Source organism: Oreochromis niloticus, linkage group LG3, assembly GCF_001858045.2.
Source record: "Oreochromis niloticus isolate F11D_XX linkage group LG3, O_niloticus_UMD_NMBU, whole genome shotgun sequence".
Lineage (NCBI taxonomy): Eukaryota > Metazoa > Chordata > Actinopteri > Cichliformes > Cichlidae > Oreochromis > Oreochromis niloticus.
The window spans coordinates 81,440,739-81,468,153 of NC_031967.2; the positions used below are offsets into that span (position 1 = coordinate 81,440,739).

General features: G+C 39.2%; 1 protein-coding gene and 1 long non-coding RNA gene across 5 annotated transcripts; both read left to right on the forward strand.

Moving 5' to 3' along the window:
* The first annotated feature begins 10,411 nt into the window (after window positions 1–10,411).
* Window positions 10,412–22,184, forward strand: LOC109201540 (CMP-N-acetylneuraminate-beta-galactosamide-alpha-2,3-sialyltransferase 1). Its single transcript, XM_019357281.2, has 7 exons — window positions 10,412–10,479; window positions 14,390–14,672; window positions 16,424–16,620; window positions 16,831–16,998; window positions 19,145–19,190; window positions 19,961–20,670; window positions 21,352–22,184. The coding sequence occupies exons 1-6, from the start codon at window positions 10,412–10,414 to the stop codon at window positions 19,976–19,978; spliced, it is 780 nt and encodes a 259-aa protein (XP_019212826.1). The 3' UTR covers window positions 19,979–20,670; window positions 21,352–22,184.
* An 836-nt stretch (window positions 22,185–23,020) lies between these two features.
* LOC109201545 (uncharacterized) lies at window positions 23,021–26,587 on the forward strand. Of its 4 annotated transcripts, none has more exons than XR_002061600.2 (4): window positions 23,021–23,038; window positions 23,786–23,824; window positions 24,050–24,761; window positions 25,062–26,587. It is a non-coding gene; the product is annotated as an uncharacterized LOC109201545 (long non-coding RNA). The 4 variants fall into 4 exon arrangements; XR_002061599.2 differs by lacking the exon at window positions 23,021–23,038 and adding an exon at window positions 23,075–23,691; XR_003219000.1 differs by lacking the exon at window positions 23,021–23,038 and adding an exon at window positions 23,075–23,670.
* The last annotated feature ends 828 nt before the right edge of the window (window positions 26,588–27,415 follow it).

Genomic DNA, 27,415 nt, shown 5'->3' on the forward strand with positions numbered 1-27,415 from the left:
TGTGGGAATTAGCCCTTCCTGAGGTCCCATCTAGTAGAGTGGACCTCAAGGTTGTTGCTATCACGCAATCTCAGTGCCTAAGGTGCCGCTGCTGCCTGGTTGGCCTGGTTGCAGGCAGTGACTGCCCTGCCTCCCAGCATTTATGGTCCCCTGCCCGCAGTTGGTTGCTGCCGTTCATGGCGGGAGTAGCTGCCCCTCCCCGGTCCCTGGTTGCCCCTTCGGGCCTTCCGTGGGCAAGGGCGTGAGGGTTACTTATGCTGCTGGTGGCCATTTTGTCGCTCCCTCTATGGAGCTTGACACGACAGCTGCAGGCGGGCTGGGCATGGAGAGCCCGCCCCAATCCTGTGCCTCTCAGGCTGAATGAGGATGATAGCAGCAGCATTCTCTCCCATGGCCCTGACTTTGCGAGGCCTGGGGCGGTGGAGGTTGATTATCATGAGGTGGATGTTGACGAAGCTTCCATCCCCCCTGGCTGCTACTGGAGTAGGGTCCAGACAGGTGAACCCATGTCTGGGTTGCCTGGTTCTGGGGCCCTCCCACAGCATTCCCTCCCATGGCCCCGCCTCCTCGAGGCCTGGGCTGCTGGAGGTTTGATTGTCAGGAGGTTGATGTTTATGACGCTTGGCTAAGTCGGTCAGACGACCAGGGTTGCCTGTTGGAACTGCCTGTCTACCCTGCGGCCACCTCGCGATGAAGCAGGTGAGGGGCCTATGCAGGCGTGCGGAGACAGCCATGTTCAGTTGAGGTGGGGAGGACTCGGAGCCTAGGCTCAGCTGTCCTTCAGCGCCCTCCTCCCTCCTGACATCCTTTGAGTTGGGCCTAGTGGCCAGCACCGCTGCGGTGGCGGTTGTCAGCTGCTGCGACAGGCTCTCTCTCCCTGGCACTGTGTCACTGCCTAGTCCCAGGCGGGGACCTGTTGTGACTTGACTTCTCCAGCTGGCGGCTCCGTCTTCCCGTTTGGGGCGTCATCCGCATATCACGGGCTTCTGTCACAGCGATAGCCAGCTGCTGTGCTTGAGTGGCTTGGTAGGCTGTGTTGCCCTGGCTTATTGCCGGCGCTTCGCCAGTTTATACGCAAGCTGGACCTCGCTGTCTCTGATGCTCTGCCAGCAAGTGAGTGTTCTCCAGCCTAGTGTAGCCTGTTGTGTCTGGCGTGTTGTCCGCAGTGCGCGGTTCACACGGCCAGCAGGGCTCCTGTCATTGCTCGAGTGGGGCGGCTTCTCGGCTCTGACTGCAGCTTAAGCCGCCATCGCCGCTGCTGCTGCCGCTACTGCCGCTACTGCCGCTACTGCTGCTGCTACTGCTGCAGCTGCAGGCTGTGTTCCCCTCGCGTATTATCCACGCTTCGCCGGTTTACGCGCCAGCTGGACCTCGCTGTGTCTGATGCTCAGCCAGTGAGTGAGTGTTCTCCAGCCTGCAGTGCCAGGCTCCCTGCAGGCGGTTCACCCGTTACACGTTAGCCGGGCCTCGCTGTGTCTGATGCTCAGCCAGCGAGTGAGTATTCTCCAGCCTGCAGCCCCAGGCTCCCTGCAGGCAGTTCACCCGTTAGTGTTCCCCAGCCCGGCGCTGGCTCCCTGTCTGGCGTTGCCCGCTTCTTGCAGGCACCCGGTAAGGTACCCTCTCAGCGGCTCGGTGATCTACGCTTCCTCTCCTCTCTCTGCTCCTGGGATTCCAAGTTCGGGCCCTGGGCTCCAAAGGCTCCAGCTGGAGATCCTTGGGGAGCGTACGCATGGGCTCATCCTAGCCGACCAATCGTGCTTCTGGCATTCCGTTGCTCCAACCGCATGGCGGTTGTCAGACCGCTTCGCCGGCTTACACGCCAGTTGGACCTCACTGTGGCAAGTGAGAGTTCTCCAGCCTGTCGCGCCGACTCTCTGTCTGGCATTGCCCGCGTGTTTTAGGTCTGTGCGACCAGCAAGATGCTACTTGGCAGCTTGGTGTGCTGCGCTCCCTGGTGGTCTGCCTTGCGGTTCCCAGGCTGACCTTGATCAGCCGATCACTTGCGGTCCTGCGTCTTGCACGACCGGTTCAGGCCAGTCTGGCGTCTGCAGACTGCAGCCTCCACCCCCTGGCTTGACCTTCGCATTGCGAAGCCCTGACCAGGGTGGTGGCTCTATTGGTGTGTTGTTACTGACTCCCGGCACCTTCACTCAGCGGTTCGGTTGCACAGTCTCCTCGCGGGGTGTCTTACAGAGTTACTCCGTACATGTGGAATATGTTACGGTGTGGAGAGATAGTCTCTCACTAAGAGAACCAAGGTTACACCGTAACCGTATGATCAGCTCAACAGGCCCTCAGTTTACCTGCATGCATCCTCCTCCTCACTTGTCAGCTGTTTAACACTTGCTGTTAATTCAAGAAACGAGCCCATGTTACCTGGTGATAGTCACAGTTTAACTGGGCAGTAGGTGCTCAATATAATGCAATGTTGGCAAATTTGGAGAACACTCACTCACTGGCTGAGCATCAGACACAGCGAGGTCCAGCTGGCGCGTAAACCGGCGAAGCGCGGGTAATACGCGAGGCGAACACAGCCTGTAGCTGCAGCAGTAGCAGCAGCAGTAGCGGCAGCAGCAGCAGCAGCAGTAGCGGCAGCAGCAGCGGCGATGGCGGCTTAAGCTGCAGTCAGAGCCGATAAGTAAATATAGTTTTTTTTCCCAAGCGCAGAGCTGCTGGAGCTTGTTTCCCAACAGAGCACTTTATAGGTGAACTCACTTTATCAGCGGCTGATGTCCAATCACCGGCACACAGCTTTGAAACCTCACCTGAGTTTTAGCTCTCAGTGGTTAAACACTGGACTTAATTCACTCAGGTTTTGTCTGTCGGGTCATGTTTACTTTGCTGTTTTATTTACAAATGAGCAAATTGGTTTGGCTGAGGTTAAAGTTACGTTTCATAACTGCATAGTTTTACAGACGTTTAATGGTTCACTGGCACATGTGTTAGACTGAACCATTCGCTTTTCTTTATCTGGTGTGTTTTGGATTTAACAGTGAATTTTGAGATTAAACTGACTTTTAAAATGTTTTTATACAAAACGGAAAGAGAAGGCGCATTTCCACCTAGAGGAGCAGAGTTTGCAACAGCATGTTCATCATGAAGACTGCAACCTGGTCAGAAATATTACATCATCAGTTTTTTAATAGTTATTCAACTGTATTCTAAGCACCAGCTATCTGTTAGAATTTTTAGAGTTTACTTAACTAAAAATAAATGAGGTTAACATATACAGTGGCTTGCAAAAGTATTCGGCCCCCTTGAACTTTTCCACATTTTGTCACATTACAGCCACAAACATGAATCAATTTTATTGGAATTCCACGTGAAAGACCAATACAAAGTGGTGTACACGTGAGAAGTGGAACGAAAATCATACATGATTCCAAACATTTTTTACAAATAAAAAACTGAAAAGTGGGGTGTGCGTAATTATTCAGCCCCCTGAGTCAATACTTTGTAGAACCACCTTTTGCTGCAGTTACAGCTGCCAGTCTTTTAGGGTATGTCTCTACTAGCTTTGTACATCTACAGACTGAAATTCTTGCCCATTCTTCTTTGCAAAACAGCTCCACAACTGCCCTGTGACGGCCTCAGAGGTTGTCTAAGAGAATATTGGGAGCAACAACATCATGAAGTCCAAAGAACACAACAGACAGGTCAGGGATAAAGTTATTGAGGCTACAAAAAGATTTCCCAAGCCTTGAACATCCCACAGAGCACTGTTCAAGCCATCATTCAGAAGTGGAAGGAGTATGGCACAACTGTAAACCTACCAAGACAAGGCCGTCCACCTAAACTCACAGGCCGAACAAGGAGAGCGCTGATCAGAAATGCAGCCAAGAGGCCCATGGTGACTCTGGACGAGCTGCAGAGATCTACAGCTCAGGTGGGGGAATCTGTCCATAGGACAAGTATTAGTCGTGCACTGCACAAAGTTGGCCTTTATGGAAGAGTGGCAAGAAGAAAGCCATTGTTAACAGAAAACCATAAGAAGTCCCGTTTGCAGTTTGCCACAAGCCATGTGGGGGACACAGCAAACATGTGGAAGAAGGTGCTCTGGTCAGATGAGACCAAAATGGAACTTTGTGGCCAAAATGCAAAACGCTATGTGTGGCGGAAAACTAACACTGCACATCACTCTGAACACACCATCCCCACTGTCAAATATGGTGGTGGCAGCATCATGCTCTGGGGGTGCTTCTCTTCAGCAGGGACAGGGAAGCTGGTCAGAGTTGATGGGAAGATGGATGGAGCCAAATACAGGGCAATCTTGGAAGAAAACCTCTTGGAGTCTGCAAAAGACTTGAGACTGGGGCAGAGGTTCACTGTCCAGCAGGACAACGACCCTAAACATAAAGCCAGGGCAACAATGGAATGGTTTAAAACAACACATATCCATGTATTAGAATGGCCCAGTCAAAGTCCAGATCTAAATCCAATCGAGAATCTGTGGCAAGATCTGAAAACTGCTGTTCACAAACGCTATCCATCTAATCTGACTGAGCTGGAGCTGTTTTGCAAAGAAGAATGGGCAAGGATTTCAGTCTGTAGATGTGCAAAGCTGGTAGAGACATACCCTAAAAGACTGGCAGCTGTAACTGCAGCAAAAGGTGGTTCTACAAAGTATTGACTCAGGGGGCTGAATAATTACGCACACCCCACTTTTCAGTTTTTTATTTGTAAAAAATGTTTGGAATCATGTATGATTTTCGTTCCACTTCTCACGTGTACACCACTTTGTATTGGTCTTTCACCTGGAATTGCAATAAAATTGATTCATGTTTGTGGCTGTAATGTGACAAAATGCGGAAAAGTTCAAGGGGGCCGAATACTTTTGCAAGCCACTGTAATTTGTGTGAATTTTTTTCCCGTTTTTTAAAATTTTGGTCATGTTATGTTTACCTGTCAAAGGCTTGTTACAAACTATGAAACACATCGTGCAGACTTCTGGTCATAATACTGCTCATGAATGAGACTAAAGGCAGGAAGGTGTCCTTTAAAACTAAACATGTTAATAGGACCTCCCTATTTATATCATAGTTTATGATATAGCACGTGTATTTCAGTAATAGCCTACTTATTTCAGTGTAGTGGTGTACAGTCACACAGCTCATGTGGGCGTTATCTGTGATACTCCTTAACTATAATTTATCCAAGTTAACTTCAGTTAACTATTCAGACAGTTCTTTTGCAATGAAAAACATTAACATTCATGTCACCGGTAGGTTTCTGCTGTGCCAGCTGTTTAATTTACAGCTGCTTATGCAGTAACCATGGTAACCACGGACTCTGAGCGGCTGGATCGATGCAGGTCAGACAACAATTTTACATGTATGATCTTAAAACAGGACACAGCCATTATCCGTCCTGGCCTCATATCAAATGTGACAGTAGACAGAGTTTGACTTTTTTTTATTTTTTTATTTATCTAATCTTCGCTCTCAAACATTTAAACAGCAGCGAGTTTGCAGCTGAGGGAACACAAACTCAAATTATCGGAACAGTTTCCTGCTTGTATTAATTTGGTGATTTATTAAATGTATAACTGTTAGTCTAATCTGCTGCTGAGTCTATTACGCTGATGAAAATGCAGATAACACAGATCACAAACACCTGTTCAACAAATCACTTTCATTCCACTTTGATCTGTGACAAACTGACGTGTTCATCTCTGTTACAGTGTTGCGTTAGACTGCTATATTTTTGTGTTCTTTATATTGTAGATTTTCAGGTCTCTGGAATAGTTGGCAGTAATAAGGATGATTTTTTTCTAAAATCATATAGATATGACCCGTGAATTATTTGTAGATGACCGTTAGATTCGTTTGATGCTGCTGACATTTTCAGCTGGGAAACTCGGGGTTAACTCAGAGAGCTGAAGATATCGTGGATATGCTGAGCTCACTCCGTGGTGTACAGGGCCGTTTACCCTCATGATTAATATTAACAATAAAAATATTAGCCGGACATCATGAAGTCTGTATGTGTTTCATAGTGTTGAACAACCTTTGTACAGTTAAAGCCAGCAGTTACTACATGACGGAAACACCAACGTTATCTCTTTTATGCGTTTATACGCAGGTCACAGTGATTATTGAACAAAAACCCAAAGATCAGCTGTTAATCGGATTTATTTGCTCTCTCTCCTCCTTAAACATGTTTTTAATGTTAGTTATGATTCAGAATTGGCAACTGAAACAGGTAGGACACATACGAACATCAGGAAATAAAACCACGATAAATATAACCTCAGTAAATGAAGTTGGTGTACTGCAGGGGTTATGACAGCCGTGTACCGGGACCTGCATTTTGTTGGCGGTAATAACAACTCATTTGGTTGCGAGGCAAGCGGGTCTATCCCACTTTGTCGTGAGACTGGGCTGGGCAGACATCTCCGATATCATCGAAGCACTTTTGCAAAGAGGCTGTATCTTGACAAACTGACCAGACATCTGAAGATTAAACCACTACATTCTCGGCTAAAAAATATTATTGGTGACACACAAACATGGTTTTTCAAAGTTCAGTTCTGTTAGTTTCAACATGCCGGTTGTTGTGTGCTGAAAACAATGGCCACCAGGCCAAAGCAATGGTTTTGACTCGATCAGCCCCCTTGAGTTTGATCGGTCAAAAATATTTATTTAATTAATTATTTCCCATTTTAATTAATTATTTACAATTTTAATTAATTATTGCCACATTTAATTAATTATTTAATGGTGTATTTAATTAATTCAGTATATGGCAGTCCTGGTGTTCCATAGAACACGATTCCTGACAAAATGCAAAATATGAGAGAGAGAGAGAGAGAGCAGCATTATTTAATAGCTAATAATAATTTAATACAGTAGTGGTGTACAAAGACAGACAGTAAAATGAGATGAAGGAAGAAATGCATCATGAGAAGTAAATGTATCATGAGAAGCCCCCTAGCTGTTTAAGCCTATTGCAGCATAATTAAGAAATGGTTAGGGTCACCTGACTTGGCTCTCACTGCAGTACCATATCACTTCTTCTTCCTGTTGGAACTCAGTGTTTTGTTTTGTTTACCTGGATTAATTACAAAGTTTTTTATAGCGACATATTTCACACTATGAGGCTTCTTTATCTGAGCACACATTCTCTTGAATCCAAATTATATTCATAGTATTAACTTACTGTGACTTTACCAGTATAACTCTACAGGGGTTTAAAAATATTAATACTACTAATATGAAAATATTATTGCACAAATGAAGTCAGTCTGTGATTAACTTTAATTCCACCAATGAATTTTTCAGAGACACTAATATGAAAGTGAAAGCACTGGCTGAGTCTTCCCTGTTTTGTTAAACACTGTATGAGCTGACGTGACTATTACACCAACTGCCATGAGAGTGAGTTTTTTCTTCCGTGTTCTGAAACTACTGACTATATGGAATATACATGCCCATGAACTGTCAGCTATCAAATTATTCCCCCAAACGTTAAACCATTCCGTGTACGTAAATGACTGAATTTGATTTAATTTTATACTTTTTATGAGAAAAACAATAATTACCATCAGATCAAGATAAAATGGCAACGACTCACCCGCGGCATTTCTGGCATATCTTTGACATCACCTACACCCATCAACAACTATCGCAGCCGCCATGAAAAATATTATTTTTTACGTTAAGTACTGGAGTGTTTTACAATGACTTTTGCAATCCGAACATTTAAATTATCGTCCCCAAATTTTGCAGTCAGAAAGGAAAACTTAGGGCTGGAATAATGAAGCAGTAAAGAGATCATCTTTCATTTATAGAAAGTCACTAAAGAATTTTCCTTTTTATGTCCGAAAATACATTTATACATTTACTTTTTAATGTCTGTTTTTGTTTGTTTGTTTGTAAATAAATAACAAAAACAAACAGTCAGTCAAAATCTGTCTGGGAGAATTTCAGTTAAATAAATTTAATCTAAATACATTTAGAATGTATTAAAAGAATATAATAATTTTAAATTAATTAGTACGTTTTTTTAAAATACCGTACCTTATCTCAGAGTACACTACATTCATAATTTTAGTTGTGCAAATTGTTTTAGCCTTTCAGTTTCAGCGTTACTATAAAAGATTTCAAAGATGTAAAGTTCAAAGTTTATTTTTTTGTACATAGTTAAAGATTTGACACTGTGCTCACAGCTGTTAGGTAAAAATATATAAATATATCATTCACATATTTCAGTCATAAAATAGACAGTGTTCCTCTTTAATAAATCCTGCAGCTTTCCAATATCAACAAACGGTATTATGCTTCCACGTCAGTAAATCTGTTCCCGTATGTGCAATTCCACCCTGTGTATTGTTGTATTTCACAGGTTGTTGTACTTTATATGCCGTGCATAAATCAACAGGGTCAGAATGCATTATGGTAAAGTAATATGCTCGTTTTGTAATTCATCTCCTGCACTTTCAGCATCTGCAAATAATTGCAGGCTTCCCCACAAGGAGGAACCAGTTCTGAGTGTAGTAAGCTGCTTCAAGTCTACCATTACGTCAGACAAGAAAGAGCCTGCAGACCGATCACATCTATTGTCCCCAGTTTCTTTTATTGAAACAGGTTAGTGTGTTTTCTGATCTCAACACATTTATAAGGACATAAAACCCGTATTTGTGCTAATATGATAAAGTTGAAATGTTATTATTAGTAGTAGTATTATTATTGTTATTATTATTTCTTTATTATTTTTACTTTGTCTCAAATGTAGAACAAGTAAAAATAATAAAGACAGGGTGCCATGTATTTTGATTTTGGGAGATGGCTTAATGTGTTTTTGTGCAATTGATTTCTATTGGAGGGCAGCACAGTGGAGCAGTGGTTAACACTGTTGCCTCACAGAAAGAATGAGTTCCTGAGTTTGACTCCATGACTTGGCTAAGGGCTTTTCCATGTGGAGTTTGCAAGTTTTCCCTGTTACTGCGTGGGTTCTCTCCAGGTACCCCACTGGTTAATTGCAGTGCAAGTGTTACTGTACAGATATATTTTTGAAGTGGGACAGAAGCAGAGTTAAGTTCCAAGTTGGAACATATTTAAAAGAGACTTTAATATGGACATTATATTACAAAGGAAATTATTTAAAGCTATAACTTTGAGTAGTCATACACATTTATTTAATTGAAATTTTAATTCCCCCAGACAGATATTGTCTAACTGAAAATAAATACCAAACATTACAAAGCAAAAAAGTCTCAGGCCATGTGATGTTTCTTGTGATAAATGTATTTTCTGAAGTGAAATGGACATTTTTCAGTGACTTTATATAGTTGAGTGATGATCTTTCCATTTCTTGATCTCATTACATCGGTAATTGAACAAAATGTAAATTCTTTCATAATTAATTCACTGCAGTTAATTTTATTCATGCAGCGCCAAAAACAACACTCAACCCCCACACGTCATGATGTTAAGATCAGTTGGAATGACTGATTAAATCGCTATACAACAATAGAGAACAGGCTTGTTCAGGAAGTCACGTACAACTCTTACCTACTTTAGGGTGGATGGCTGTGTTGAGATTTTATTAGTTTCAGTAGGTAATTTCAGAGCTATGTCAGAAATGTCCTGGTGGAGTAATTGCTATGTCATTTTGAAGTATATGCGCTGCACATAGCAAATAGGCATAAAAGTCAAAACGTAACTGGTCTGCACCACTAAGAAAAATATAGCATCATAGAGACAATATTTTAACACAGATGCAACAAAAGACAAAATGGCACACACAAGTGAGAAACTTTTAAAAAATTATGCCAGTGTTGCAACAATGAGCTTTCTTGAGACAGTCAACATAAATGATAAACCTTTTTCACATAGCAGACCAGAACCTATCTAAATATGGATAATATTTTACCTGGCCCAAAAGCGTACAATTTACACAGCATACAACATACTCATGCACCCATTTGCAGGAGAGGTAGCACTGTGGAATTACTGTTTATTTATAATGCTAAAATGCTCGAAAGCGGCTCATAATAATAATAATAATAATAATAATAATAATAATAATAATAATAATAAATAATAGATTTGTATAGCACCTTTCAAGAAATCCAAGGACGCTTTACAAAAGAGTATAAATATATAAATAAACAAAAACAAGGCTAGAAGTTGACAGCTTTGTTGAAGAGGTGAATTTTGTTGGTTTTTTGAAGGACTCCAGTTATGGGGCATTGTAAAACTCATATGGAAGAAAGTTCCAGAGGGTGGCCGCCATAGCTGGACTGGCTATGGTGATTTTTCGTTTTTATGGGCCGATGTGTTTTGTTTTGGGGGTTTTTGTAACCGTTTAAACAATGAAAGGTGTGGCCAGATGCTGGCCAATGTGTAAAAATAACTCATTTGTTTGGCGGTGGCTATATGGCGGAGCTTCCACAGAGGCCAGCAGGTGGATGAGGGAAAGGGGAGGCAGGAGGAGAAGAGACGAGGAGGTCCAAATGTCAGGTGAATTGGACTTCAGGTAAGAAGTTATGACCTGCAGTCTATCTGGGTCAGATATAAACCAAGTTTAGGTGGAGTTTATTTTCATTGTGCTGACTTTTTACAGTCAGTTACAATAACTCGTACTGCTTTCTAGCGAGCATGACGGACTTTCTATACAGCTGGGTGGGTGCTATGATGTTACTGATAGTGAACTTTATTTTATTCCTAAGGTTAGTTAGTAGAGTTGCCAACCGTCCCGTAAAAAGTTTATCGCCCACTTGCGCAGCAGCAGCACGTTAATTTCTAGTATCAGCTGATGTTTGCTGGAGCCACAGCTGTAAAAGCTGCTGGTCATGATATCAGTTTGTATATCTGGTGAGAGGGAAACATGAAGATGAAACCAGGAGATGTCCTTACTGAATCATCAGAGCTGAACAGGTGATGGAGAAACAGGTTTACCTTTTAGGTGACATGAATGAGTTGAAGGGAAGTTATGAACTGTTTCTGAGAGACAAATAACACCAGGATCCTTTTCTAAGTAGCTGACAGCTGGTAACTGTGCAGGGGCGGGTCTAGCAAAGTTTTGCCAGGGGGGCCAGGTAGGGCATTAACAGGGAAAGGGGGGCACAAAGAAATACTTTTCTTTCTTATTCTCATTTCAAATGTCTAGCTGTTAATAAATAATCATCTGAATCTCACAACCAAAGTCATTAGCTGATGTAAAATGTATAGAAATCATACATATATACCAACAAGAAAGTGTACATCACTGTCACAACAGCATTTGTTTTCATTCAAAGGCTTTATGGCTTTAATACCTGGTGGGCCGGTCTCTAGTCAAAATGTCCGGGCTGATTTTTTGTCCCAGTCCAGCCCTAGTGGCGGCCACCCCAGAGTTATAGAGCTGATGCAAGGGACAGAAAGCAGACTGATGGCTGAGGATCATAGCATCTGAGACTGTGTGTGTGGGTGCACCAGGTCAGAGAGTCACATCATGATGGTCCATAACCATGTTTTTAATTGTAAGTTGGAGAATGATACTGAGATAAGGCCAACACAAGGACAATTCCCCTCAAAAATTGCATCTGAAGCAGATGATCTTCTGTTGTTCTTTTTATAACACTATAGTTAAAATAAAATCAGAAAATGAGATTTTCACAACATTGTGATAGCTTGTGATAGGTACTGGCTGATAGCTCATTTGAAAACTAAAATACTTCTATCTACTGCTGTCTAGTATATAATGTTATTTGACGATAATGCTTTACAGGAGGCAAAACGTGGGGTTAGTGCTCTGTATTCAAGTATTAAGCTTAATAAACTTGCAACATATATGCAATTCAATCACAATTCAGTCAAAATATTTTTAAAAGGAGCTGCTGATATGATTTTTTTAAAATCGTATTTTCATAAACCAAAATTTAGTGGTAAGTTAATATGTTTGTTTTGTTTTTAATTTCTACCATAGTGATGCCAAAGCCTGTGTGATGGAAAGATTTAGGTTACTGCATTAAATGAAGATACATGGTGGCAGCAACATCTTTTTACAATTTGGAAAATTATGTTTGGCAAATTAACTATCAACAGCCGGGTCATTCCTACTACTCTGTGTTATTTTGAGATAATAATATTGTAAAAAAAAAAAAAAAAAAAAAGAGAAAGAGAAAAAGAAAAAGAAAGGAGAGAGTTCAAAAAGTTGCATATTAAACTATTAGAAAAATATACTGGTCAAGTTAAGACCATATGCTCATGCCATAACAATTTTATCCACACTTTCCACACATGATGTATGCCAAATGTGCCATCTCCATTAGTAAGTGTTTTCTACATGCAGTTACTTTCATATTTACATTGTTTAAAAAGTCTCCGTCTTTACTCATATTTACACATGTATTTTAAGTCAGTGTTAATAAACAAGCATTATCCAATAAAAGCACAGTTTATTTTGAAGCACAATGTTATTTCAATTGATGTCTTTTAGTTTAAAAAGGAATTTTTATGAAAATGTAATAATTCAGTTTTGTCAGTTCATTATTTTTGATTTACCACAAAGATATATAAAAAGTTTTATGTTAAATTCATATTAAAATATTAACACACACACACACACACACACACACACACACACACACACACACACACAGAGGAATAATGGAGAATTAGGGTTGACATAACATCAATAAAAGCTGGACCCAGCATACACTAAACCAACTGGAAGATGTAATTTTAATTTGATTTCATGGGGGCTAGTACAGTCTTTCACCTAAAATAAGTCCTTATACTGCTCTTATAATATAATATACTGCCTCTTCAACCGCATGTCTGAATCGTCTTTAATTCACCCTATCAATAGCTGTGGACACCATCTACACCATGTTATTACGCTATGCTATTGATGCAGGAAGAACAAATATTAATATTTTAGTAAATAAATGAAGAAGTTATTAAAAAAGTTAATAAAATGTGATATTAACTCCTTAAAGATTATTTCCCTCCAAAAACGTTCTAACTTACTCTAAGTCATGAACTAGAGGACTAATGAGGGGACCTGTTTAGAAAGATTTCCACAAGAGTAACAGGAGGGAAAGGCAATTCAGGGGCACTTACTTCACACTTATTTCAAACACTTTAAAACAATAGAAATAAGAATAGAATCAATAGAAATGAACAACTGAATATAATGAGTAAATGAAGAAAAAGATCAGTACCCCCCCCCCCCCCCCCAAAAAAAAACACAACCTTTACAACTAATAATTTCACCCAAACTTGATGATTGGGGCCATAGCATTATAGGGTACTGCTAAGTCATAATTTGGTGTGTGTGTGTTCTGAAACCTCTGCAATCCTGTCCCACTCGTCTATTGTACACTATCCCATACCTTTTGAAATGAAAAACAAAAAAAACAAAAAACTCATAACAAGAATAAGGAAAGAAAGTGTCCATCAGCTATAACTTTGGCCAAAAATTATAAATGCATGGAGACACATAAACATGCCAATGAAAAGTTATTCAGTCTACAGCAAACACATCTATTACACCATTACCGGTGTCCTTCAAAATGAACCTTCTTTGGGTTTTAAGACTTTTCAGTATCAAAGTGAAACCAGTAATAAATCAGTACATCCATGATAGAAATAACAACTATAGTTTAACTGGCCAACTTAATTTTCAAAACAAATCCTTCAGACATCAAGTTACTGATGTGTAGCACAGATCAGTGCCTTAAAGAATGTTTTTTTCATAAAAACATATAATGGCAAATGTTGTATTTTGATTTTGATTTAAAGCTTTAAACCTATTTAGTATAATTAGATTAACCCAAAACCCAGCTAATACATTATGGTGTGGTTTAGCTACAATGCATTACCTCCAGCTATGGTGTACTGTTTAATGAGTCAGCAATTACTGTTCTTCCATCCATCCATCCATCCATCCGTCCATCCAATCTCTTCCACTTATCCTTCTCATTGTCAAGGGGATAGCCCTATTTGGATAGGCTCCAATTAGGGCTAACACAGAGAGTCAGGCAACAATTTGCACTCACTTTCACACCTATGGGCAATTTAAATTCATCAGTTAACCTAACCCCACTAACTGCATGTCTTTGGACTGTGGGAGTAAGCCGGAGTACGTGAAGAGAACCCACGCCAACATGGGGAAAACTCCACACAGAAAGGCCCTTACCTGGTGGTAGAGTCAAACTCAGCATTTTCTGACTGTGAGGCATCAGGTATTGTTACTTACATGAACTAATAATGTAGAAGCAGGTTGTTGCTGGTGAATAATATCTATGCATGTACCACGTAAATCCAACAGGATGACACAAACTGTAAATAATTTCATTGAACAGTGATCATTTCAGTTACCGTTTTGTTTTAGGCTTGTCATATTTTCCACATTTATGTATTTGCTCATTTTAATAGTCCACCATTCATTGTATCCACAGATTGGACCTGTTCTTCATTAAAACTGCCAAGATGGTTTTCAGACGGAGAAAATCCAGGCTTCAAATTTTACAACTAATGAGAATAACGGCAATTGCTTTGGTCTCCATCCTTTTATGGAATTTATCAGGATTTTCCTTCTGTCGTCAAGAGTCAAGCCTTTGTGCCTGTCTCAAATGTCTAACAGACAGTGATCCTTGGTTTAATTACATTATCAGTGAAGCTCCTAAACCCTTTATGTCATGGAAACATAAACCTTCAGAGGAAGATTTCAACTGGTGGAAGGTAAGCAATGAAATATCAACTACACATCACAATAAACTTTTTGGGCTACTTAGGCCATCTTAAAGTTATACATATTAAAACCCTTTAGTGTTCCCTGTCAAAATGGACCGGTCATTGTTAACTGCTCTTAAATAAGCACAAAAACCATTTTTCCCACCAAACTTTTACTCAACATTCTTTAGCTGTGAACAATGTTTCAAAGTAGTGTTTAACATGATTAAAAAGAATTAGACATAAAATAACTGCAGTGAAAATACAAATAGGCACTGTAAATGTATTACAAAATGAACATGTAAAAAATAAATTGAAAACCAAAGACCAAACTGTGTGTGTGTGTGTGTGTGTGTGTGTGTGTGTGTGTGTGTGTGTGTGTGTGTGTGTGTGTTATTATTTCAATACTTTATCAATGTACTTACCATTTACCCACAATGACATAAAGTAAAAACACTATGAAAACACCTCACTACACATAAAACTGCATTATTGGTGAATTTTACAGTATTTAAGAATCAAAAGTAATTATTCAGCGAAAAAAAGAAAATGTTTCACCATCAATGTTATATTGAGCAGTATAAATGCTGTAGATGTTTAAGGTTGGACTTAAATATTTCATTTTCTATTTAATCTCCAGAGCATCATGTTCTATACAATCCCTTTATTAAGTGAGGACCATGTATCTCCAGAAAAAAAGAAAAAAAAAGATTTAATGAGCTCACAAAAAAAAGGTCTACACCCTGAGTGATGTTATAATTAATAAAATTGCAGCTGATTAAAAAGACTTAAACATGACACGGTTAATTGTCTACAGTGGGGTTTTTTTTTTTTTTAAAAAGAAAAAGAAAAATGTGGGTGTTTTAGCAAAACAGCAGTTGTTTATGATGAAATTACAAATAGAATATGTCTTTTAGTGCAGAAACTGAAAATAAAATAAATAAGAATAAAAGTAGGAATACATTACTCCAATTAAAAGAAAATTTGCAACTCCAATTAACAAAAACTCCAACACAAAAACACATAGCAATTGAGAGAATGTGACCAGGAACCAAGGAAAACTGAGGGCTTAAATACATACATGAAGTAGTTAGGGAGACAGGATAAAGGTGAACAGAATCTATCTAACAAAACAAAGGGAAGTACAACTTAAGACGAAGCACACAAGACAAGAGACTGGCAAAATAAGAAGAGAAGTAACAGAACATGGGAAGAGAAACACAGACTTGATACAAAGACAGAAAGGGTAACAAACACAAAGACAAGACTTCAAGAGATGCTAGGGACAAAACAGGCAAGACTAGGGCAGACTGCACATGAAAGCAAACTAACAAAACTAAGAAATAAGAACTAGAAGCAAAGATTTCAAAACTCAGAAGCGCAGAGAAAGATTACTATAGTCCAAAAGACTAAATAAAATAAAAATAGAATTTAAATCACTTCAAAATCCCCCAAAACACGTTGATTGTTGCCATTGTAATTAGAGAAGCTACAGTCTCGATGTAGTTAAAAGTTAACAGATCCATACATTTTTAGTAAAGGTCACTGTGTGGAATTTTTAAGAGGTCGAAAAAAAAGGAAACCATTTGAACTTCAAATGGCAAAAAATGGGAGACTAGGATGCTAAGGAGCAGCAGGAGGAATTTATCTGGATAACGCAGATGGCTGATTGATTAGACGACTTTAACACTATTGCATGATTTTAAGCTTTGAAATGGAGATGTGATCTCAGCCTGCAAAACTTTCTTCTTCTTTGTCAGGCCTTACAGGGGAAAAAAGAAAACTTCACTTTCTACAATAAAACACTACAAAGTGTGTTTGAGACGATAACACTAATTGCAGATATTGAAGAACCTCGGCCTGATCGCTGCAGGAGCTGCGCTGTGGTGGGGAATTCAGGAAATTTGAGAGGATCACATTATGGACCAATGATAGATGCCCATGATATCGTAATAAGGTACAAATTATTTAACAGCATTATAAGCATTTTAGAAAAAAAAAAATCTAATTATAACAATGTTGTTGACACAAAGACAAAATCTAAAGAAAAATGTAAATTGACATCACACAGTCAAGTCGAATGTAAGTAATGTTTAATGTGATTTAAATTATTATCATAGTATGCATAAGTATGTATACTAATTATCTATCCTTCTGTACTATTTAGAATCAATCGAGGGCGTACCAAAGGCTATGAAACAGACGCTGGAACCAAAACAACTCATCATGTCATGTATCCAGAAAGTGCTACTAGACTGGACAATACCACTAATCTTTTGTTTTTTCCCTTCAAAACACCTGACTTTTTGTGGCTTCTCAAGGCCTTAAATCCCAGGTAGGCCAAATGTGACACTTTGAAATTTCTGATTTCAACAGCTTTGCAACATAGTCTTGATGCATTCTAATTCATCCAGGAAAGTAAATCTCCAAAAGTTGAATCTGTTCATCTGGACGTAGCGTTTTGTGGGACAAACGTTTCGTCACTCAAAAATACATAAGCAGGGTGCACCTTTAAGACCGATTGTCTGCATGATCAACTCGGTCACCTATAACATCTCCAAGTTTCTGGCTTCGATCCTCAACCCGCTGGTGGGCAGCTCTGAACACCACATCCAGATCACCCTGGATTTTGTTGAGAGATGTCATTATGGAGGCAGATGAAACCATGGTCTCGTACGACGTTACATCTCTCTTCACTTGCATCCCAGTCACGGAAGAGTTGGAGGTAGTCCGTAAGAGATTACAGGACGACACCAACCTCAGCAACAAGACCACTCTCACCAAGTGTGTTTGCTTTTGGAACTGTGTCTTCATTCCACCTACTTCACATACAAGGGTCAGTTCTACAGGCAGAAACATGGGTGTGCCATGGGCTCCCCAGTTTCACCCATCGTGGCCAATTTGTACATGGAAGAAGTGAAAAAGAGGGCTTTGCTATCCTACCCTGGAACACCACCAAGCCATTGGTTCAACTATGTGGATGACACCTGGGTGAAAAATCAAATCTCAGGACGTACTACATTTCACAGATCACATTAACTCGGTGGACCGACACATCAAATTCACCAGGGAGGATATGAAAAGTGGCAGGTTAGCCTTCTTAGACTGTGAGATTTCCATCAGTAATGGGGGACATCTAAAAGCTAAAGTGTACTGTAAACCTACGCATACGGATCAGTATCTAAGGTTTGACTCTCATCATCCACTGGAGCACAAACTGGGTGTCATCAGGACGCTACAACACAGAGCAAACACCATCCCCACTGACACAGCGGCCAGGGAGGCAGAAGAACAGCACATCAAGAAGGCCCTTAGTAAATGTGGTTATCCCAGCTGGACTTTTGTCAAAGCTGGAAAGGCACCTAAAGAAAGCTCCAGCCGATCCAGGAGAGAAGGACAACCGCTGCCCAGGCGAAAACCTGTGGTGATCCCGTATGTGTCAGGAGTATCGGAACAGTTGAGACGCATTTTTTCTAAACACCGGGTCTCTGTGGCTTTTAAACCCCAAAACACGCTGCGCCAAAAACTGGTCCACCCCAAGGATCGGGTGCCCCGACACAAACAGAGTAACATAGTGTACACTGTTAAGTGCCAGGAGGATTGCCAGGATTTATACATCGGGGAAACCAAACAACCTCTGGCGAAGCGGATGGCACAACACAGAAGAGCAACCTCATCAGGCCAGGACTCTGCAGTCTATTTACACCTACAGGCCAGTGGACACTCTTTCAACGATGAGGATGTACACATCCTGGACAGGGAGGAACGCTGGTTTGAGCGCGGAGTCAAGGAGGCCATTTACGTGAAAAGGGAAAGACCATCTCTGAATCGAGGAGGGGGCCTAAGGGTACATCTTTCGCCATCTTACAATGCTGTGATTGCAGCCATTCCCCAACTCTCTGTGAATGGTACTCATGGCCATTGATCAGTGTTCTTTGATCAGTGGGTTTTGGTCAGTGATTGTTGATCAATGGTCATGGGAATTTGCATAATTATGATTAAGGAACTGACCTCACAGCCCATTGTTCCTTCAGTGGGCTGGTTTCAGTCATTATGCAAATGTACTGTTTATAAGGTTTGGGGAAACCTGCAGTCAGCTGAGACTGAAGAAGTCACTTGGATGAGTGACGAAACGTTTCTCCCACAAAACGCTACGTCCAGATGAACAGAATCAACTTTTGGAGATTTGCAACATAGTCTTTACTAACTGTAAGAAAGAGTACAGTCTAGTTGTATCTGTTTGAACAAGCAAACTTAACAACGAACAAAACTTTTGTTAAAACCTAAAGGGCTCAGCTCAATGCTGGATGGTGTGTATGGCATTGAAATTGCAGTGTTTTGTTCAGTTTCACTACTTATTGCTAGTGTTTGTCAGTGAACAAGACAATAAACTATTAGAATAGGAGAAGTATTAGATAATTTAGCATTTATTTTGCTAAAAAAACAGTTCTGCCAAACATAATACATTTTCTTTTCAACAGGGAAAATGGTGCCCCAAACTCCAAAAAGATAGCTAACAAGGATTTGGTGAGTATTTCAAGTTTAAAAACAAAACTGTGCTCTAATGACATGTAAGCAGTTCAATAATAAATTTGCGCTAACATTAGATCAGGGAGGCTACAAAATAAACTAATGGCTAGTGTTTGTCACTAGCCATTAGTTTGTTACACACTGAACTGGCAAATCTCATACACAGTAGCTTGTGCTATTAACTTGCCTTAGTCTACCCACCATTGCTGCAGATGTGCGAGGCATTTTGCAAACCACCTCTTCCTCAGCTTTTCCTTTGTTTCGGTATTTGTTGCTTGCTCTTTTTTTGGTTGGGCCATAATGGTGTTTTCCCAGTTGCTCATACTTGCTGTGTAGAAAGCCCTTGGAAATGAACTAGTGTAAATTTCTATGATCCCACAATCAGAAAGAGACCCTCAAAAAGATTTGAGGGTGGTCTGAGGGCCCGAAGTCTTCTAAGGTGCCCTGTACTCACTGCCCAGCACTGTGGAGTCCGACTGGCATTTCCCAGAATCCTGGAATTGGCAGGCCCACTGGCACTCTGTGGTTTACACTGATAAGAGCAGACCCTGAGCCTATGTGACACATGTGAAAGGGTCTGGAGGATTCAGGGAGAATGTTATGCTGCCTGTAATATCATTCATTATGACTAGGGTCATAGGTCAAATGATTTCATGGATGAAATCATTTGACCTATCATTTTACCTATCATTTGAATCTATGCTGGTGCAGTGGGTTCTGGGTTCCACCTGCGACAATGCCTGGACTTATATGTCGTGTTTTTTCAGGCAGTATATGGAGGATGAAGGCACTGATACCACTGACTGGCCTCCCCGCTTGCTTTACTTTGATCAAATAGAACACTTTGGTGACATTGTTTCCTCACATCCGATGCTGCTAGGTTGCACCTCAGATTGTCCAGGAGCTCAGGGATGCCCTGGTCCAGTTCTGGGAGGCGATACACCATAACACCATCATTAGGAGCGTGCCCTGACATTCGCAGGCATGCATACAAAAATGCAAGTTCACACAAACTATCAAGTGCTGTTATGAATTGCTAAAAATCAAATTTTGGCAAAATGGACTAGCCTGCCGCATGATTTTTTTTCACTGTGATTTTCAGGATGTCTTCGATGGCAGCTGTCTGGAATTTGATAATTTTCATTTCCATAAAATGATGTTACATCCTTTCATGTCAAACACATTACCCAGTATATATCAGTATAGATATCCAGCATGGTTTTTTTTCCCCATTGAGATCTGATATGTTTTCAAAGTCTTCCATTACTTTTTTGAGTAGTATATTTTATTGTGCATTAATTGCAGAAAGGAATGATGAATAAAACTCAGATTTAAGGCTCTGTCTGATTCATAACAGGTGATGATCCTTCATCCAGCTTTCATGAAATATGTTCATGAAGTCTGGCTGAGAAGGAGGGGAGCTTATCCATCCACTGGCTTTCTTACTGTTGTTCTCAGCTTACTGATGTGTGATGAGGTAGGTATTTATACATTATGTATCTGACTCACAGCAGTGGTACTCAGACTCCAAGAAACATCGATTAACCAGCAAAATCAAGAATGTGATCTGTTATAAATGATTATATCTAAGTAGCCAGCTTCAAAAAAATCTTTCACAAGGACAGAAGTGTATTTATGGTTATTACTTGACTCTTTGATAGTACACCTCTGCTTGGGTCGTGTGCTAACTCATTGGCTTGGCAAGCAAAGAGTTGCTGGTTTGATTTTAGCTGGGGCACACATCACCTGGATCTTGACACAATGGTGCCAAAGAGGAGCAGATTTACTGGAGATATGCTCAAGACATTCAAAAGTAATTTCCCAACATAACAAGGCTTCTAGATAGATAACTGCAAGGGGAAAAGAAAAGGCAAGTAAGTGAGTAAGGACAGACAGAAAAGGCCTGACTGTCACCATGATTGAGGAGGCAGTTTGGCAGAGAACTGAGGCACCACCTGTCCTTGATAAACTTGTCTACTAGACGACATAATTGTCAACAGGTGTCGGGTGTACGACTGACCCCAGGAACTCCACCAAGGACTAGAGACCACACAGGGCCAATTTATTTATTTAAAACTTACTTTAATAATGCATTTAGTGGTAACATTACTTTAACATTAAAGACTTAGCTTTGATGTAAAAAATCTTGTTTCCCCAGGTCAATATCTTTGGGTTCGGAGCAGACAGCGAAGGAAACTGGAGCCATTACTTTGAAATCCTCCGAAACAAAAAATTAAAAACAGGAGGCCATCCGGGACAAGAAGAATATAAAATGATTGATAGATTACACAAGAGGAAGAAAATATTTTTTTTTAAAGGATGGTAGTTTTTTCTGTTTGCATTTCTCACTTTATCAGTTGCAAATCAGTTTTAAATAAGAATATATAAAATGCATTATTTTCTCCCAAGTCGTGGCAGTCAGTTATTTTGACTGACTGCATCAAAAACTATTTACATATTTTCCAAAAACAAAGTACTTTTTGCTTGACTCTAAAATATAGGGTTAGGGTTTGCATTCAGAGCAAGGGTTGTCAGCGATCAAGTCTTAGACCAAGAAACAAAGAATAGATGCTTGTTGCTAAAGGGTTATTTTATTATTTCATATTTGATTGGATACACGGTGTGCATGTGTATTATCCAATCACACACCAGCAGACAAATTTAATGTCCAAATTATAGTACTGGTTGCCAGATTCAATAAAGAATTTACTGATGCATTTAAGGTCTCAATTAGTTTAATATCGTATTGATTACAAAATTATGCTTGTATTATACAATATGTCAAAGAATCTTTTTTTTGTTTTTTTACATGACATCTGAAATAAGTGTTTAAAACAAACACTGGCAGAATCAGGCAGCCCGCTGCTGTGACCTGTTGGGGGTGAAGGGAAAGAGCAATGTGCAGTTGAAATTTTGAAATGCTACATGGGACAAAGTTTGTGGAAACTGACATAATCATTGTACCATAAATTAACATTAAAAAGTGTCTTACTTGGAAACTTAGAAGTTGTCACGCATGTTAATCACATTTCTTCAGTGTGAATGCTGGACTGGGCGTGGACTGGATGCCACGGTAACACCAAACAACAACAAATATTCAAACATCATGCAAGGCATTATATTTCAGTAATGACAGCCACCATAGCAACAACAGAAAAAAAAACTCTCTTGTCTGAGGCCTCAACCCCTACACATCAAATCATGAACCTCTGATACATTTCTAGGGTTATCATAAGATTCATTTTACTTTTTGCTCTCATAGAAGTAAATATGATTGCCTTAATAGTTCAACATATTTGTCCAACTCACTGACGTAATTAGTGTCAAGAGATTTATCAGGAAAAACCAGTATGTTGTAGCAAAGCACTTGGCATGTCTCCATGAGTTCTAAAAGTATCAGACCTTACTGTTCAAATAAAGTGTTAAATATCAACACTTCACCTTTTGATTCCTCATAGGCATCCGATGGAAGACAACACACTGCTCAGTACACTCAAAAAAATGAATGAGGTGGATTGTTCAGTGTATATTAATTATTTATTTTCATTTTACTTAAAATATATGTTTTTGTTAAGTTAACATATGTTTTTCTAATCAAGTCTACGTAATTGTGTCTATTATTCACTGTACATAATACTAATGTGTTACTTGATGGTATAACATTTAAGTTAAGTCAATTAGGATCGATATACTTTGTATATCCACAAGGTGGCAGTAATGCAAAAACAGTTGTAATGAAACCGCGAAGAACAACAAGGTTTCACGGCTTGGGCCTGCTCATGCGCAAGACTTCAAATTTAACTTAAAAACGTTGTTTTGGCGCCAAACTGCTGTTTCTTTGAGAGGTAAGACCAGTTTTTTCTTTGACTATGTTGTGGACATGCTTAACATGCTTATTTTGTGGACTGTGTAAGAAACATTTTTATTGTTTTTGGTTTTATTAAGGGATTAGCTACAGGGGTTCGTGGGGTTATTTTTTCATTTGCTTTCTTGGGATTCCTTTACTGTAATCCGAGAGTCATAAATATCGAATAGGATAGCAAGGATAGCATAAAGTGACATTTAAAATCCAAAAAGTCGAGGGCGAAAGCCACTGTGACACCATTGTTATGCTCTATCAGTAATCTGTATTATGTAAAACTGGTCTGTAAATACAGCATGTTTCCTAGCGGAGTTATACATATCAGCATAGTTATAAATTACAGTTTGTTAAATCACACACTTTTTTAAATAAAATTATTCACGACATATGAGTGGACAGACAATGGAGGTCGACAGACCTGGTGAGAATTGCTTCTATAGAAAGTTAGCACATGGCAGTGTCAATCTCTTGCTTTTCTTCTGAGTAGTATTTTATTTAGTTGTAATACAATCAATAATTTGCTTCTTGAAATTAAGTAATGAATTTCTTGTTTTACTGTATAAATTTCAGATCCTGCCTTTACCTGCTCCCTCCTATACTGATGTGGTGTATGTGGTACTGCTGAGCTTGCATGTGGTATGTGAACTGTTATACTTTTAAAAACAAAACTGTTTTATAAGTTAATTTTTCTTTAGTGACCCATTCAATGCCCCTGTTATTTCTTCTCCAGATCTGAACCATTGTAAAGGTTGCAGTTCAAGGGCCTGAGGTATGAAATTCTTTTCAGATCAGCTGTGATCAATATTTTTTGGAACTTGATAAATAACAATAAAAGCTGTAATGGCTCCATTAGCATTTTGTGTAAATGTTTGTGTTAAAATTATAGCTTTAATGAGGTCTTTCTACATTAGTTTCAGTTATAAAGTATGTATATGTGTACATATAGTATGTATATTTACAGTACAGTATGTTGTGTTTGTTGACATGTTTTCAGGTGGAAGCAGAATTTGTGAGGATTACTACTGCTCCACTTGTTCCAAGGCTTTTTGCACAACTTGACCAATACACCAATGACCAGCTCATAAAAGTCTTCAAGAAAAAAGGAGGCGCTGCAGGGAAGAAAATTAGACAAACTTTGGCTCCAGCCACAAAGGTGCGTTATTCTGTTGGTAGCAAAATATTATGGCTAATAAGATCACTTTCAAATTTAAACAGCTAGTGTATGGTAGCTGCACAGTGTACTTACATTTATATTAAGCAAGACAAAGTTTGGTACTCAAAACTTTGGAAAATTAAAATTACCTAAACATAAGTAAAATCTGATCCCTCAATTTCAGGTTAAACCATAAGTGAATGTTTTTATGTTAAAGATCAGTTTTTGAATGCAAAAAAGATGATGTATTAGTTTGTCTATACCTCCATTATGGACATATATAATGTGGTGGAAACCCTGCCCAACAGGTTAACTATTCATGTCCATGTGATGATTAGTTGGTCTTGTGTATATGTCTATCTGTGCAGTGGATATGTCATTCATTTTGCATATAATGTGAGTTTGTGTCATCCTAAAGTATTTCTGTTTTCTCTTCCTGTATCTCTGCCACTCTCTACGGAAGGAAACTATTGAAAAGGGGAGGGAGTGTGTCCTCAGGGCACTACCTTTTTACCTGAATGAAGACCCAACCATCCTCTTCAAAGAATAATTGGTTGGTAATTTTAGTTTAGTTTTTTATCTGTATTAAACCAAATTTTGAATAACTAATGTTGTTGCATGTTGTAGTGTTGTTGTTGTTGTAATTTGCATGGAACCTGTTTTGGGGAATCTTCTTGTATACCCAAACTATTTATATTTATTGTTGAGTCTGTAGTCTAAAATAGTAGCGCACTGGGGTGCATGTTCCTAATATTGTGTTTACTTCATTAAAGGGTAGCTTTGGCTCTTTTTGTTTTTCTTTTCTTTTTTTTAAGTTAACTGGACGCCATTTTTCTTTGTTTTTGTGTCTAAGCTACAGCTACAGCTGTTCAGAGGGAGCTGGAACAAATTACCCTTGCTATCTTCACCATCGAAAAAGCTGATGTCAGCACTCCTCCAGCCGATGTGGGTACAACCATCTAGGGTGTTCTGCATGACCTGGAAAACATGGCCTCTGCATGTGCACTCTTAATGGGTGGGATATATGCACTGAATCGCAGTTAACCTCGAGACTGAAAGCTTTCTTTGAAGTACTTCAGAAGCTCTTCCTTCATCTGTATGTCAGCAGACTCTTGACCAAGGTACAGATACTCAAGAATAAACTGAATGAATAAGCCAATCCTTAATTTGGATGATGAATGTTCTGTCAGATGGACAGAAGTTTTTCGGAGGCTGAATGGGAATAAAACGGTAATTTGTTGAAAATGACAGATAAAGGGAAAATTACATGTAAGAGAAATTTTGAAAATTTTGAAAAGTTTGTAAACTACTACAATTTGAGAGATTTTACTCTTGGGGTGGGGGGGGGGGGGCTAGTAAGAGACAATCAAAAGTATTGAGATTTAAAGGATTTAAGTGAGAGATGATACTGCACCAGAAATGTTGAAGGGTGGTGTGTATATTAGCGTTCAAGGTATATTGTTATGAGGTGGAAATATGTTCATATTCTGTTTGTGTTACATTGTGTGCATTGTAAAGGTAATTGCAATACATACTAAGAATAAGGGTAAGTTAGGAATGCAGGATGAATGTATATTTTGCAGACTTTTAAAGACGAACAATTGTTTCCATGTTGAAATGTTTACAACCCAAGTTTTTGGCCCAAACACTGGTAAAATAAACGTTGAGGGTGGCAAGTGTTAAATGGTTACTGTTGTGCTGTTGCAAAAAAACTGAACGCTGAAAAGCTGTTTTATTGTTAGACCATAATGCTGGCATGTTTTATTAAAGTTTTATTTGGGATGGTGATATAATTTTCTTTGATTGCTAATATCAGTGGACTATTTATTGTTATTATTATTATTATTATTATTATTACAACATTAATTTTTTTTAATTGTGGCTGTTGAGGTGGACACTTCACTTTGCATTGTTAAAGGAAAGCACTTCATTGGCGTTGTGTTACTGGACTGACCCTAAGCAATCATTGCAAATAGCAACTTTGCTATCCATTTTAGACACTAGAAGAAAAAACACTCCACAGACCTTACTAGCATCACATGTGCATAACTCAAGTGTCATCTTATCAACATGTTATGTGGTCTTCAATGTTTTTTTCTTCTATTTCTGGCAGATACAGACATTTAATTTAAAGTCCTGATGTTGCATCTGTCTACATACTGTTAGTTACTAACCCTAATGACCTGTTGTGTTTTATTTTGGACTGGGTTTACACAAATGTTCACTGAATGTGTTGGCAATAAACGAAATTTAAAAAAATAAGTTGGATGTACTTAATTCATTTGTGTGGAACCTGTTGACAAAATAGATTTATGTAAAACTAATTAGTAAAGCACAAGGTGGCTGAAAATATAATATTTGAATTAATCTAACTTAAATTTAACATTTTACAGCCACAAATAAGAAATGTGTTGAAGTAACTAATCTAAACTATCTAACCTGTAAATATATCATTTATGTTCATACAACATAATTTGATTTAGGTAGTCTTAAATATGTCTTGTTGATCTTAAGTAGTTTTTTTTAAATTAGATGAAATAAAGATTTTTGCTTTAAACTAACACAATGCAATTTCGTGGAACCTGTTGACAAAATAATTTCAATTAAAGTCAACGTTTCATTTTTTTGAGTGTAGACCATTTAACACTTTATTCTCTTACACAATACTTCTAGAAGGGAGATGTGTCCTGCATGACACGTTGCCGTGAATCTCAAAATGGTTACGCGCGCTAACAGTTTTTATTACCAGCTATCTCATTCTAGTCTAAACAGCAGTGTTACACAGGCATTCAGCAGTCACGTTGCATGGCGTGCTCATAGGTTATTGTCTATTAGCTGCAACACATCTTTCTCAGCTCCGGCGAGGCTGCAACCTTGCCCTACTCCTTTCTAGTAGGTTTCCACTAGCAGATGTTTCCCTGTTATCAACTTATGCAGACAAGCGTGGGCGAGAGTCTCCTGCAAACTTACTTCTAAGAGAGTGACACGCTATAAGAGCTTTTATTATTCAGGGCTGTGTCCACTTAATACTACGCTATATAACTTTATAACACTTATTAATAAAAACATAGCATTATTGAGGCACTTCAAATAATTTCATGTCAACCAAAGATAATTCAGAGAGTATTTTCATTAATATTATTATTAGTAGTAATACTATTGTTATTATCATTTTTATTATTATTATTATTATGATCATTAAAAAAG